This window comes from Sebastes umbrosus, chromosome 23, assembly GCF_015220745.1.
Source record: "Sebastes umbrosus isolate fSebUmb1 chromosome 23, fSebUmb1.pri, whole genome shotgun sequence".
Lineage (NCBI taxonomy): Eukaryota > Metazoa > Chordata > Actinopteri > Perciformes > Sebastidae > Sebastes > Sebastes umbrosus.
Window position 1 is genome coordinate 4,457,399 of NC_051291.1, and position 16,269 is coordinate 4,473,667.

The window sequence follows — 16,269 nt, forward strand, 5'->3', positions numbered from 1 at the left end:
CATACTTTTGTGCTTTTTCCCCTTTCCTTTAGTGTGTTATATCGGGGTTTTTTTTCAAAATCCACGTCAAAGGGAATTACTCTCTCCCACAGGAACAACTGCTCCTGAACTGCCTGAAACACCTCGCTTAAAGTTCCGCCTTTTCTTCCGTAATGTAGTGATGTCACCAAGTAACACATTTGCATAACACCTGCCTAGCGGCTAGTTTGGCACGCCCTCAAACAAAGTTACTTAGATCGGAGTCCAAAGAGTTTGGTTCGGTTGACTTTAAAAGACCAGTGTGTAGGTTTTAGGGGGATCTGTTGGCAGAAATGGAATATAATCATTATTATGTTTTTATTAGTGTATGATCACCTGAAACTAAGAATCGTCATGTTTTCATTAGCTTAGAATGAGCCGTTTATATCTACATAACGAGCGGGTCTGCCATGTTGCACCACCGGATAGCCCAGAACAGAAAAACCAAACACTGGCTCTGGAGAGAGTTTGCGCGAATGCACTTGAAGGCCACCTTATGTTCTTCTACATGCTTGGAAAGGGAGCAGAGGGTGTTCAAGTTGGTTGCAGTTTGCAACCTCACTGCTATATACCGCTAAATCCTACCCACTGGGCCTTTAAAGCTCACTTATACACAACTTTTGGGAATGACTACCGTACATATTTTTTTCCGAAATAACGTCACATGATATCTACTGGAAGGAGCTGGACTTTGCCTCTCTATAGCCCAGAACGGACAAACCAAACACTGGCACTAGAGAGGTTTGCGCAAATGTACCTGAAGGGTGAATTTATGTTCTTCTACACACTTGGAAACGGAGGGGAGGGGGTATTCAGTTGGTTGCATACATACACACTGGGCCTTTAAAGCTGCAGTTGGTAACTTTGAGCAAATATGATAAAGAAGTTATTTTTATAAGCAGCTGTCAATCAAACTCCGATCAAACTAGGCAGCGCTGATCAAATCTGAATCAATATTATTTTACTGTAATGCCTATTTCTCACCTCAGATGTTTTCAGAATCATCTTGTAGCGCACGGTTTAGCTGTAAAAATAGATTATCTGTCTCATGCACTACTGTCAGGAGAGTGAAAGTTTTATAAAAATACCTTTTTACCTCATATTTGCTCAAAGTTACCAGTAGCTCAGTCCATAGGGACTTGGCTTGGGAACCGGAGGGTTGCCGGTTCAAGTCTCCGCATGTACAAAGTACTGAGTGTGAACTGGTTGCTGGAGAGATGCCAGTTTGCCTCTTTGGCACTGGTACCAAACCCCCAACTGCTCGGGGTGCGTGTCAGGGGCCTTCTTCTTCTTCTTCGTCCCATATCGTGCTCATTTTCAGGTTCATACTTGTATTTTGTGTTTCTACTAGAACATGTTTACATGCTATAAGGTAAAAAAAACTTTATTTTCCTCATACTGTCAGCCTGAATATACCTGTATTTACCCTTTGTCTGAAACGCTCCGTTTTAACGAAACTGCAACGCAATTGCGTTGCTAGGCAACAGCTTGGGTCCATGCTTATGTCATTCACATACACTGCAACAGGAAATAAACTGTGACACATTTAGAATGTTTACTTTTAAAACCGTGTAATGGTCTAAATATTGTATATTTGTGACATCACAAATGGACAGAAATCCTAACAGCTTGTTTCAGCGGCACAGTTTCTGAATACGGGCTGTGTGTATTCCTCTGTGGATTGAGCGTTTTGATAGTTTAACAGTATTTATATAGCACTTAAACCTGCTTTATAATAGAAAACATGAAAATCTCACTTTTTACAATATGGGACCTTTAAGAGACTTTTTTTTCACCCTGACCATTCTAAAACTACGAGGAAAAACATTTATTTATTTGCATGTAAAATGGAAAGTAAAGTTCATAAGTAGGCACACAGAACAACACAGAGGAATTTTTTTAAAATTATACTATTTAACATCCATTAATCCATAAATATCAGGTGTCACAGGAAGTGATACATATTTCAGTAATACAGTCATACAGTGATTAATATTGAAACGGCGTTAACAGGCGTCATGCAGGATATCTATAGGCCTACTTTACTGTATTCAGCTAGTTGCTACCGGAAAACACATTTGAGATTATGAAAATTCATAAAGATGAAGCTTTCAGTGTGAGACAATATCCAAAACAAACATATGTGTTTGGGGAAGTGGGGCGGCGGTTGAGGTTAGTCAGGCGTTAACTTCCTCCTGCATTAACATTCATCATGCTAGTAATGGCCTCTATCTACATTATATAGGCTATGTACAAACCACAAATTTACTGACTGTTATCAGATATTGGTCTAACCACAGGGACATATACTGCTATGAGTCATTTCCTTTTTAATGTTTCGGAGAATTTGTTATTCATTTTTACAACCTTGGTTATTTTCTATAATTAGGGCACGAGCACCGACAACGTCGGGCCAGCGAAGGCCCTACTGAAACTGTGGTGTTTCTTCTTCTTCTTCTTTTTCTTAAAATGAATCGCCCTTTTTGAGGGCCTTAACATGCTCAAAAAGTTGTTAAACTTGGCACACGTATCAGACGCGGTGAAAAATGTGATTATTAAAGATGCACATTGAGGACATGAATGAGCTCAATGTGCTCAAAGAATATATGTAATTCAAAGACTGTTTAGGGCAGAAATATTCAAACACACTAATAACACAATTCATACTGCATTCAAAAAACTGCATGTGATTATCATAAAGTGGGCATGTCTGTAAAGGGGAGACTCGTGGGTACCCATAGAACCCATTTTCATTCACATATCTTGAGGTCAGAGGTCAAGGGATCCCTTTGAAAATGGCCATGCCAGTTCTTCCTCGCAAAAATTTAACCTGATATTTGGAGCGTTATTTAGCCTCCTTCCTGACAAGCTAGTATGGTACACATGGATTCCTTAGCTTTTCCAGTTTCATATGATACCTATACCTTCACTCTAGCTTCAAAACCTGAACCTGCTGCAGAGGGTTAGAGGATACGGTTGGAGATACGCTACGTTTTCCTTATTGTCTACCATTCCTATGAAAAGAGCAAAACCAAACTTACTGTAGCACCAAGCTCATTGGTTCCTACCCAAGATGTAAATCTTGAAAAACATGTCAGGAATTATCTCTAAAAAAGGCTGAATAATTACCTAAAACAGCTAGGCACTGATGTCTGTTTAGAGCAAACTTTACTATTTAGTTAATTGCATTTTAGCTTGGAACTATTTTCAGATGCAGATTTGGTCATATGGTGACTACTTACATCGGCAGGAATGTTAATTGGGATGATGGAACATGTCACCCAGGGTGAGAGAACAATGGAGCTCTATGGTACAAAGGAATGAGCTGTGAGGCTTTAGCTAAACAGATCATACTTGTTGGAGGGATTAATCCATTGTTGGTTAGTATTTTCATGGGGTTTGATGACAATAACAACATACCAGATGTATCCTACAAGGGTGGAAAAAAAGCACCAGATGGTCACAGCACAGGGTCTTCAGAGTTAAAGTTCCTTATGTGCAGTTGAAATAATTGGTGGAGATCTGCCCCCCAAAAAAAGATTGTGACTTCAACTTCTTGGGAATGTGCAAACAACAAATGTCACATCAAGCAAGACCATTATGCTTTCTGGTAATGCCCATAGATGGGTTGTCAGACGGAGGCGATCAAACAGTCTAATAATAACCCGTTCTTCGCTGCATTGGGATGATCTCATGAGCTCCAGTAAGGATCTGTCTCTGCTTTTCAGTGGCAGGTCAAACTCTACAAGTCATGTTCAGATGGACCACAATTCATGGGCGTCTGTTCTTCAGGTGTCGGTGTCGGCGTTGGGTTGGCGCTTTTTGACGTCCTATGGCGTAAAGGAAACAGTGATGAGATCATTATTTCATCAAAGAAAGTGTAGTGTGACTTAATTCCACATAATACAAATAAATTGTTCAAACCAAACCCGCTGTTATGTTGCTTTTCCTCTAGCTTACCTTCTATAACAGAAGAAGGTGATTCCGATCAAAGCACAGACGATAATCAGTGAAGCACAGCCGATCACCGCTGCTAATGAGAAAGAAATAACTCAAAATGTTGCTCCTGATTCTCTGGTTTTATATATATATACATCACCAAAGTCTCCACCTGACTTTGATTTGGCACAAATGGGTACAATAACTGTGGTAGCTTACTGCGGGCAATGGGCTGGGCATAAAAATCTGTGTTGGGGTTTGAAGGCTCAGTGGTGATAGAGTTTGATGCTGTCCGCTGCGTCGCGTTGTTCTCCGTCAAATTTACTTTTTCTGCTGTGAAAGAAAAAAAAAAAATGAATGTGAAGTGTGAGTTTTACATATAAAGGATGATTGATCATATGACATTCCCAATGTTTTCTATCCCATATTTTAAAGAGGACATATTATGCAAAGTCCACCCCAAAGGGAGTTACTCTCCCCCACAGAAACTTTGCTCTTGGACTGCCTATTTGCATAATACCCGCCTTGCGGCGAGTTTGGCACGCCCTCAAACAAAGCTAGTTAGAGCGGAGCTGGAGAGGAGTCCAAAGAGTTTAGTTCAGCTGACCAATCAGAGCAGACTGGGCTTTTGGGCGGTGCAACATTAAATGTCTTATTGATAAAATTCTTATGTAGGTGAATATTTAAAAAAATAAAATAATACATCCACAGAGCTTTTAGAAAAGTGTCCAATAAAAGTATTGCTTTTCCCTAAAAAAATATATATATATAATTGTGAATTAATTATTTTAGAAATTTTGACGGGTCCAAAATGAATGTTTTGTTTATCTATGTGGAAGATATCTGACGTTTGGTTCTCACTTCTAACACGGCTTGTGAGCCAATAGTATAACAACGCTGGTATCACGCGGTATCTCTGGGTCATCAGCGATCAAGTTGCCAGTTAGTGTGGAAAAAAAACTGGCTGATGGTTAAGTGCCTGGCAACCACTTGTTGTGAAGTGAATGCAATGGAACGGGGGAGGGAGATTGCGAGTGGCTGAATGTTATCAATGTTGTCAAAATACCACCTTTAAAGCATATAAACATGTTCTAGTAGAAACACAAAATATAAGTATGCACCTAAAATAAGCATAATAGGTTCTTTAAAACAGATTTTACAGATTGTGTATGCTTGAAGAAAAAAAAAGATGGACCAGGCTGAAACCATCACACACAGAGCTAAATACTCACGATGAGAGAGTGATAGCGGAACCAGCAGGGTAAATATAGAGTTGATCTGATCATGTGTAAAGCTGAGCACAATTTTGGTCATAATTAAGAGTTGTTCCGATACCGATACCAGTATCGGAAATGTGTCCGATACCAGTATCGGAAATGCGTCCGATACTGCCCAAAATTTAGTATCGGCCAATACCGCAAGTTCAGGTATGTCATAAGTACAAATCTTTGTTGATTATATAAGTACAATAATTATTATATTATAATTATATATTGGTGAGTTTGAAAGATAATAAATAACAAAAGATAGAAATTACAAAATGAACTATTTCTTGATTTTATAATTTTATATTTCTATGTTTGTGTTTTGGAAACACCATTTTATACGTCCTCCACTGAAGATTATCACTTAAAAAAATATCAATAAATCCATCCTAAACTTATTTTACAGTTTTATTTAGAATATCCCAAATAACATATATGTAACTATAGGGAGGAAATCTTACATATATGTGTCCGTCTTGCATGCAGTATATTAAAATACATATAATGTTGGATACAATGGCGTGCATGTAGGTTTTACAGATACGGGCCCTAGCCAATAAAATCCTCTGACCTGATGCAGATCAGTCGTAACAACATACACTGCTATCAGCATAGCATGCATGACTATAAGCTATTTACCCTGTGAGAGACCTGACAGGGGCCGCAGACCAGGTGAGGTTGTCTCAGTCCTGTCTGTCTCTGTCTCTGTCTCTGTCTCTGCAGTCACTGAGGCTGAGGCTGAGAGGCTTATAGTCTGGGTCGTCTGTAGGCTGGACGAAGCTGCTGCTGATAAGAAAAGACATTTAAATCTAATACTGCTACGAGCATGACTGCTAATACTACTACTACTACTACTACCTCTGTTATTACACTGTTGCTCCTTCTACCATCACTACTACAGTATTTGTAAAACTACTGCTGAAGAAAACATACTGTGATTTGGGGACTCCAGGTGTATGGATGTCTCAACTCATGCATGGACAGTTCACAAGTGACTGTGTTGTACAGAAGTACTCTGGTAAAACATGCCACATTACTAATAACAAAAGATGAAAAACACATGCACAAGGTTTCGTGTTAGTTTCTGACACAAATATTATTAATACTGTGACAACTGCTACTGGAGATACTACTACAACCACAACTACAACCACACATTCTGCTGCAACTGTATATCCATAGTTATTAAAGCTACGAGTACAACTACTGAAAGAGGAAGTGACAAACAGGAGGAACAGACCGTTCTATTTATTCCATTTCCTATTTCGGTGTACCAGCTTTAGTCATGCCTGTGACTACAATTCAATACTTATTAAAATTATGAATTACACCTGTGCTTTTCTTACTGTGACTAATGTCAACATATCTACCATGAGGTCTATCATATTAATTATCATTGCTTTAAAAAAGTACTATTTTTTTTCTATTACCTTATTTGTTTATTTAATTTATTATTATTACTTTCTTTTCTTTGTATTAATATTATTACTTTAAAAAAATCTATTATTATTTAATATTCTATTCTTTCATTATTATTATTATTATTATTATTATTATTATTATTATTATTATATTTTTTTCTTCTCTTAATTTTATTTCAATTTTGAATGCTTAAGTTGTTTTCCCTAGTGTATTTATTGTGTTCATCTCTAGGCTCAACTACTTTAGCTCAGTGTTGGTCTACACCAACCTGTGAGTGAAATATCTGCCTCTTTCGCAGCTAATTGCTCAACTATGTTCACCAGCCTGTCGCTGACTTTGTCTGTAGGCCGTGTGATGCTAGGCCAGTAGCATACAGTGAGTCTTTTCTCTAAAAAGCTTTTGATTGGTGTGATCTCAAACAGAAAGGTTATCGGCAGTAAAACCTAAACAATTAACTAAAAGATGCTAAAACGCTCCACAGAGCTGAGTCAGGTGATGATTCTCCGTGGGTTTGGCATTACAAGCGACCCCTTTTACATCATACGTAGTCAGTCATTTGACCAATTGTTAAAACAAATATTTATTCTGGCATCTTTAAAGTATTCTTAACCACATGCTGTCAGTATAACACAATCATTATCTGGTTCCATTGAAAAGGCTAGGGAGGATAGTTCATTTGCAATAGGTTAAATCAGTTTGAGCAGTAACTGAATGTTAAAGTAGATCATTTTCAGGGTGGACATCTTGACTTGTGAAACATGGGTGTAACTAAAGACATTAATTCTGGGTTTCTGGGTCATAGACCGTAAAGATAGATGACTGGTCCCCACTTCCTCCCACTGTACAGAAGTGAAGCCAACTGTCACAACTGTCAAACACATCATAAATGTTGTAAGACGCTGACATGTTGGATGGATCCTTTCATTTTTTAAACATGCAGCAAAGTAACTTTTACTCACGGTACATTTGAATAAACTTTTTTTTTTTTACTACTTTTTTCTCTTTTTTAGTCTTTTTTTATTTTAAGTAACAGAAGTTTTCCTTGTATTGGTGTTGTTGATGTTTTGGTACTCTTTTCATCCCTAACTCCTGCTACTAGAAGTACTACAACCATTAAGGCTGCTGCTACTTGTACATAAATGTACTGTTGCTACGGCTACTATTGATATTACTACTACCACTACTACTACTGCTGCTTCTAATCGTTACTACTAACATGACTACTACAACCGCTACTAACACAAATGATCTACACAGAAGTAGTTCCATCATTAGTACTTATTAGTTTATTAGTATTATTGTATTTTTTTTTTTTTTTATCCATGCAAATAAAGAACTCACTGACTGTTGTGGTTAAGGTGGAACCATGGGGAATATCAGTGTGACCCTCTGTAAGATCAGACCATCATTAATCATAAATGTGAAACAAACACTTCTCTCTGGCTCATATTCAAACTGTACTGTGTACAAGTACACACTTACGTGTTACTGGGCTGTTTGGTGGTTGTGTTGGGGTTCTGTTTGGGTCAACTGAAACACAACAAGTAAGAAGTTTAACAGTTTGTTCATCATCTGAAATCATATCATCTTGACAGTATGAATAGGCTACAAAAAACTCTGTCTTAATGCAAAAAAAAGTATTTGATTAATAAAGTTGGGAGGCTTGCAAGACCTTGTATAGGTCAAACTCCAAAAACTATGCTTCCTAAATTTCCCAGATGCAACTTGAAGCGTCTTTTGCCTGGTGAACACTAATAGCCCTAGTTTGAAACACAGGTTTTCAATTACCAATTGGTAGTTTCCAAGCTGCGAGTAACTCAGACTGTATGCCGATGATATGCTGCTCTTTGTCTAGAATGCCCTTCCAATTCTTCCCACCCTTCTAAATATCTTCAATAATCTTAAGCAGATAATCAGATCTCCCCAAGAGAGCTCATTTCTCTGCCAGATTTGTTTGGGATTTTGCGATTGAGCTCTTCAAATGTAAAGACAAACAACAAATAAATCTTACGTTTACACTTGAGGCTGGGGGAGGACCAATGTGGACCACCAGTTTCGTTGCATTTGATGAGATTTGAAGTTCCCACCGTCCTCACATAACCTTCTTTGCACTCGTAGCGAAAAGTGGCGTTAATTTTGGAGCATTTCTCTGGTGGCGTTTTAGTTTCAGGCCATGAAGGAATTTTTGGACACGGACAACTGGTTTTGACTGGAAGATAAAACATCATGCGGCAAAATTACAATGTGGATGTCCACACAGAAATAACAACAAGAGAAGATTTTATCAGTTAGTTTCAGATAGCAAAGGGAAAAACTTGAAGACATTTGTTTAAGTACAAAAAAGTTGGTTGTATGAGTGTATGTGTCAGTTGTGAATGAGTCCTGTTGGAATATGCAGTTGTTTTTTTTTAAGGCAATTCTACACGTTATTTGGGTTATTAATCTTTTGCTTTACTGTAACTCCATAATCTGTTTTATAGTAGCCTACATGCCTAGATTAATCAGTAACACATGAACACAGGTAAAAAAAGTACTTTCTCTTCAAACGCTTTTTACCAAGAAGGATCCCCCAGTTTCATGGAGCTAGGTGCTTGTTCAAAAAGAAAAGAAAACCTCCCACACATTTTTTAGTGTTGCTAGGTCTACATTTCATACTGAAAACTCATGGCGCAGAACCTAATCTGAAAATGAAATATCACCATATTCACTGTAGATGAAAGAGCCCTGGTTCTCCTTAATTGGTCTTAATTCCTTCAAATGTGTGAGTTTCTTCATGCACATAGGTCTATTTTGTTATGACAGTGTTACCTGTAGCCCATGTTTTCTTAAGAGCTTGTATTGACTGAATTGTGTTTAATGTGTTATTTTTAAAGTGTTTAATGCTTTGTCTAATCCAAACGATCTCATGGAAGGCGTATAAATAGCACGACATTTTAAGGATATTCCGCGTGTCGTGAAATGGATTTTAGGCTTTTCGCGTGTCATTTATACGCCACAGGCTTAACGTTGTGAAATGGCTTTTCACATGCCATTTAATGCCAACTCATTATCGTGAAATGGTTGCAGTTTTGTTTAGGCAACAAAACCACTAAGTTAGGTTTAGGAAAAAACGTCATGGTTGAGCTTAAAATAGGTACATAAACTAAGTAAAATACGTACGTAAACGTAACATAAGAATGGACAACACGTCAGTAATGTAACTTCAAAATAACTTAACACTTTGGGACACAAACACCGGTTCTCCTGGTTGAAAGTCTTGTGTTTATTGGTGTTTACAGGTATCTATGTGTGTACATTCTATGTGCCCAGGTTCATATATATGTTATTTGTCATGTTCTGGCTGTGCCAGTCTTTGTTATTAGTTATGTTTATGTGATTTTGGTTTGTGTTTGGTTTCTTTTATATTCTCATTCTAGTTTTCTGTTTTATTTTGTAATTCACTCCTCCTGTGTCTTGTCTGGTTTTACTTCCCTCCTTTGTTTGTTTTCCCGCCTTTTGTTGATTGTCTCTACAGCCCCGTTTACCTTGTCCTCCGGTTTTCCTGTTACCTCCTGCCCTGATCCTCGTGTTTTCCTGGTTTGTGATTTTTTGTTTTGTTCTTTTGTACTTTGTTCCCCTGTACTTTGTTTAACTCCCTGCCTTTTGTTGTTTGTATTTTTCAGCTCCCTGCCTTTGGTAGTTTTGGATTTTTCAGCTTAAAATTATTAAAGCTCGCTTTTATTTAAAACTACTTTCCTGCCTGTTACTCTGCGTTTGGGTTCCCCTTGTAAATTCACTCCACACACGACATTATTATTATAATATTAATGCACACAATTATCCTTCTCTTGAAATGTATTGGAGGGAAATCCATTTTTTTGCAGTCTTTGCGCTGTCACACACATCGTAAATGTTGTCATAAACTGACATGAATTTATTGTGGGAAGGATTTTATCTTTTTTTGGTTATCCTCCCACCATTTTAAACATGAAACAAAGTAACTTTTACTCACGGTAAATTTGAATGAGCTATGTTGTACTTTTTAGTAAATTCTACTCTACTATTGATATTGGTACTACTACCTTTACTACTACCACTACTACTACTACTGCTTCAAATCATTAGTACTAACATGACTACTACAACCACTACTAAAACAAATTATCTAGACAGATGTAGTTTCATCATTAGTACTTATTTATTATTAGTTTATTAGTATTATTGTAGTTTTTTTAATTCATGCAAATACGGAACTCACTGACTGTGGTGGTAAAGGTGAAGTGATGGGGAATATCAGTGTGACCCTCTGCAAGATCAGCCCATCATTAATCATAAATGTGAAACAAACACTTCTCTCCGGCTCATATTCAAACTTTACTGTGTACAAGTACTCTAGAGGTTCAGTGTTCGAGCTTACACTTACGTGTTACTGGTCTGATTTCTGGTGGTTGTGTTGGGGTTATATTTGGGTCAGCTGAAACACAACAAGTAAGAAGTTTACCAGTTTGTTCATCATCTGAAATCACATCGTCTTGACTGTATTAAAAACACTTTCATTTAAAAAAGTATTTAATTAATAAAGTTGGGGTACTTGCAAAACCTAGCATAAGTCAAGCTCCAAAAACTATGCATCCTACTCTTCCCATAATGCAACTTGAAGCTTCTTTTGCCTGGTGAACACTATTAGCCCTTGTTTGAAACACAGGCTTTCTATTACCAGTTGGTAGTTTCCAAGCTGATGCTGTGAGTACCTCCGACTGTATGCCGATGATATGCTGCTCTTTGTCTAGAATGTCCCTCAGATTTTTTTCCACTTCTGCACCTCCTCTTGGCTCTGTTTTCAGGCTTTAAAAAATCTAGCATGTGACGGGAGACTTTTGCCAATCACAGGTCATTTCAGAGAAAGCGTTCCTATTGAGCATTCCTATTGGCTGTCCATTCAATGGAGCCAGCTGTCAATCACTCGCAAACTCCGATCAAACAGTCAAACTAGGCAGTGCTGATCAAATATGAATCAATATTCTGTTACTGTAATGCATATTTCTCTCCTCAAATGTTTTCAGAAACATCTTGTAGTGTACTGTTTAGCTATAAACATTTTTTATTTAATTACTCTCATGCAGCTACTTTGACAGTTTGGCAGTGGTCTGATTTCCTTTGAAACCACACCTCATTAGAAAACAACAAACGTTTCTCTTTAGCTGTTGCGCTCGTTGCATTTGTTGTTTGTTTTCATCCGGTTCATTTATAGGCATGCTGGTTGCATTGGTTACTCTGCTCTAAATTAAACCGAATTGGTGCCATCTGAACTTTTGCTCGCCACATGGAGCAAATCAAAGATTTTATCTGATCAGTTTGGTAAGAAAAAAACCCAACTAAAATGCAGTTGTGCGAAGGCACATTTATATAAAGTTATGACTTCCTCTCTCCCTTCCACCAAGTTACATACTCCATATGAATGGGGGATTTTCCACTAGAGTCAGGTGATGTGGATCATTGCAAACACATCAACAAACCATACGTGGGTGGCTGTTAACAATATATATAGACACCAGCATGCTTTTCACATGAATCAATTTAATTCTGCAAAGGACAGACAGACGTGAAATGAACCTTTGTCACAAGAGTGTTGCAGTGTTTTCTTTTCCCACTCAAGTATTTGGAGCTATCTGGCTAAAGAGAAGGCCCCAGAGGTGTTGACTTCCTTCTTGCTGGTGCTGCCAAGAGCGTGGGCGATCCAGCGTTTTTCCCATCGCTCTTTTCTCACTTTAATTTGGTTGACGTTATTGAGCTTTGAGGGTTGGATTATAACAGCTGCTTCCATTTAAGATTTCATTCTGAATTCAGTGTAAATAAGGTGATATCAAACCCCAAAACTATTTACATGTCAGGTCAGGTTACTTGTGATGTTACACTGCAGACTTACAGTACGTAGCATCTGTATTTGGCAGTACTTGTATATACAATTCTAAATGGTTTCCTGTTCTGCAAACCACATATGCTGCAGCCCTACAGGTTGGCACACTTCTTTGGAGTACATACCAGTTTCACAAGTTTGAGTGGCACACTCAAAAATCTGTGTTCTCAGTTTACACTGCTGGATGACATCCCTGCTCTGTGTCTTTGCAGTGTTTCTTAAAGCAGCAGTTGGAAAGATTGGAGCAAATATGATTAAAAAAAGTTATTTTTTATAAAACGGTCACTTTATCCTGACAGTAGTGCATGAGACACGTAATCTGAAAAAAAAAAAAAAAAGAAGTGCCTCTGTGTCCTCCGCTGTAAAATGTTAAAGTTTGTGACCCGGCTGCCATGTTGAGATAAGTTGAGGAAATACAAAGCACCGCCCACCAGCAAGAGCAAACTTTCTCATGTTACAGCTAAACCGTGCACTACAAGATGTTTCTGAAAACATTTGAGGCGAGAAATAGGCATTACAGTAACAGAATATTGATTCATATTTGATCAGCGCTGCCTAGTTTGACCGTTTGATCGGAGTTTGCGAGTGATTGACAGTTGCCTCCGTTGAATGAACAGCCAATAGGAACGCTCTCTCTCTCTCTGTAGTCTAGTTTTTCTCTCAGAACACTTGAATTACAATATGCTGAAAGGTTATTATGGAATTTTTGCCCAATGATGCCAAAAAATATTCTGCCTACTGCAGCTTTAAAGGGTCCCTGTGCCTATGAGTATGTGGCGTGTGGGTGGAGAGAGATATTGCTTCAATCAGAGAGTGCCGTTCTCCGCAAAATTTGTTTGGAATATTGCGAATGAGCTCTTCAAATGTAAAAGACAAACAACAAATAAATCTTACGTATACACTGGAGGGTGATATTGTACGGTAACCACTGGGGAGTACCATCTTTTTGCTTGCATCTGATTAAATTTGAAGTTCCCGCCTTCCTCACGAAACCTCCTTTGCACGTATAGCGAAAACTGATTTTGAAGCAGTTCTCTGGTGGCGGTTCAGTTCCAAGCTTTTTAGGAATTTCTGCACACGGACAACTGATTTCAACTGGAAGATAAAACGTCATGCGGCAAAATTACAATATGGATGTCCACAGAGAAATAGCAACATGAGAAGTTTAAATGGTTCACTTTAGATCTTTTTATAAGTTAGTTTCAGATAGTGAAGGAAAAACCAAAACACATTTATGGAAGAACAAAAAAGTAGGGATGCACCGATCCAACTTTTTCAGTCACGATACCGGTAGCGATACCCGGGCTAGTGTCGGCCGATACCGAGTATCGATCCGATACCGATACTGTTTTAATTAACAAGCAGTATGCCTCACTGTGTGGGAGTGACTGGGATCATTCTTTTATGTGTTAGAACAGGGGTCAGCAACCTGCGGCTTCGGAGCCACATGCGGCTCTTTCGCCCCTCTCCCTGTGGATTTTTTAAAAACATTGTGGAAACGAATAACTGTTTTTTGTTTACATTTTCATTTTATTTATCATTGTTGTAGGTCTATGGTACGACGGTACAACAGACTATTAGTCTTAGTTACTAAAGTCATAATACTATAAAGTAGTAATTTTACGTGTTATTTCCTTTCTTTATCGTAAAGTTATGACTTTATTCTCATAATATTTTGACTTTATTCTGGAAATCTCAGATGTTTTTTCCCTCAATGTGGCCCTAATACTCCGTAGTACATTTGCTCTTTGGCCCTTACTGCATTAGACTTATATACTATATACTTAGACTATAAACTGTGTTACCTTCATCACAATGCTCAAATGTTTTGCGGCTCAAGACAGATTTTTTGGTTGTTTTTTTTTGCCTAAAATGGCTCTTTTGATAGTAAAGGTTGCTGATCCCTGTGTTAGGGGCTTGATTTAAACATTGCTTTCTTAACTGTGAAAAACAAAAATCTAACAAATAAATTCAAATATATGAATTTACTGAATTGATATTTATGATTAAAATAATAAATCGTGCACCAGCGACTTGGTAAAAAAAAATCTTCACAATTATCAAGAATTACAGTACAAGTGTTAAACCTTTTTAATGCAGGAAAAACCTAAAATCCCATTATATAATGTGTACGGTATATAAAAAAAATAACTAAACTGAATTGTCACCAATACCCAATCCAACTATTTGAGTCAGTAATCGGCCCGTTATCTAATCTGGTATTGGGGTTATTAACAAATCTTTTGCTTTACTGTAACTCCATAATCTGTTTTATGGTACATGCCTGGATTAATCAGTAACACATGAACACAGATAAAAAAAATTGTTGTTTACCAAAATTCAAAAGGATTCACCAGTTTCCTCAAACAAACATGTCCAAAAATAACAGAAAATAACACATATTTTTTAACATCTCTAGGTCTAGATTTCATCCTGAAAACTCATGGTGCAGAACTGAATATGAAATTAAGTATTTATATGGTTCTGCTTAATCTTCTTGACCCTTGACCTGTCTCTCCAGGTTCATCATTTGTCTAAATCCTTTTTTATTCTCCTTATTCCTCCTATGTTTGCTTTGTCAAATCACAGTTGTAGACGCTGACTACACAAATCCTCTCAGACTCTCAGTAGTGACTGAAAGGTAAAGTTAGAATAATAATAATAATTACTGATAATAACAATTTTTTGTTATTGCTATATTTCAGTGCCCTGGTTTGTACAAAAGTAGAGTTAAAAACTAAGATTATTTAGTTACCAAAATTCAAAAGGATCCACCAGTTTCCTCAAGCAAACATGTCCAAAAAATAACAGAAAATAACATCTTTTAACATCTATAGGTCTAGATTTCATACCGAAAACTCACCTGTGCACATAGGTCTGTTTTGTTATTACAGTGTTACCTGCAGCCTATGTTTGCTTTGTCAAATCACAGTTGCAGACACTGACTACACAAAGGTAAAGTTAGAATAATAATAATAATCACTAATAACAGTATTAATAACATATTCATTTTGTGTTATTGCTATATTTCAGTGCTTTCAATTGCTGTATATGTGTGGTATATATTTTATTTTGCGCTTACCTGCGTGAGCAGCTCCGAGCAGACAGATCATAATAATGAGGCAGACAGAGAATAAAGGGGATCCCAGATCCATCTGGCAGCTCTGTGGAGACTTAAAACATGTTCTCCAAGTAAACCGTGACCGGTAAATACCATCCTCACTGCTCGACGTCCCGCTCTCACTGGCCTTCTTCTGTCACTCACTTTACTTTCACTTTTACTGCTACCCCTTCAAAACAAGCTAGATCACATGGTCTAGCTGTACTCTTTTATTTTTTTTATCTTGTGCTCCATGGATACATAGACAAAAAGAAGACAAAACAAAAATAATGACATAAACATTTCATAATGCCAGGGTTTGTGTTTATGCTATATACATCATATTATCATAATTTAATCATTTATATGGGTATTGTATTATGTACAGCATGTTTTTTCCAATCTTATCTTGACTAAAATATACCATTACATCAAACAAATGTATTTATTCTTTTGTAGAAAGTTAGCTACATCCATCCATTAATTGATTAATAATTAATTGTACAATAAAAAAATAGGCATTAATAAATGTATGTATTAATTGTACATTATTATACATTAATAAATGTATTTATTAATGTATGAATAAATTGACTACATAATATTATAATTATTTAATTATTTATTAG

General features: G+C 37.2%; 1 protein-coding gene across 10 annotated transcripts in view; it reads right to left on the minus strand.

Annotated features, from left to right (window-relative positions):
• Positions 1-1,916: 1,916 nt before the first annotated feature.
• il15ra (interleukin 15 receptor subunit alpha) overlaps positions 1,917-16,269 on the minus strand; it is a 32,425-nt gene continuing 18,072 nt past the window's right edge. Inside the window, exons 3-13 of one of the 10 annotated variants that reach the window (XM_037760057.1) lie at positions 15,623-15,765; positions 13,435-13,635; positions 11,047-11,097; positions 10,882-10,929; positions 8,656-8,853; positions 8,127-8,174; positions 7,986-8,033; positions 5,862-6,008; positions 4,177-4,290; positions 3,979-4,048; positions 1,917-3,848 (exon numbers count right to left, since the gene is read on the minus strand). In XM_037760057.1, coding sequence (XP_037615985.1) covers positions 3,761-3,848; positions 3,979-4,048; positions 4,177-4,290; positions 5,862-6,008; positions 7,986-8,033; positions 8,127-8,174; positions 8,656-8,853; positions 10,882-10,929; positions 11,047-11,097; positions 13,435-13,635; positions 15,623-15,695 — 1,086 coding nt within the window. In that variant the 5' untranslated portion in view covers positions 15,696-15,765 and the 3' untranslated portion in view covers positions 1,917-3,760. Of the gene's footprint in view, positions 3,849-3,978; positions 4,049-4,176; positions 4,291-5,861; positions 6,009-7,985; positions 8,034-8,126; positions 8,175-8,655; positions 8,854-10,881; positions 10,930-11,040; positions 11,098-13,434; positions 13,636-15,622; positions 15,817-16,269 lie in introns of those variants that run through there. The other 9 variants (XM_037760059.1, XM_037760058.1, XM_037760062.1 and 6 more) reach the window with 9 other exon arrangements.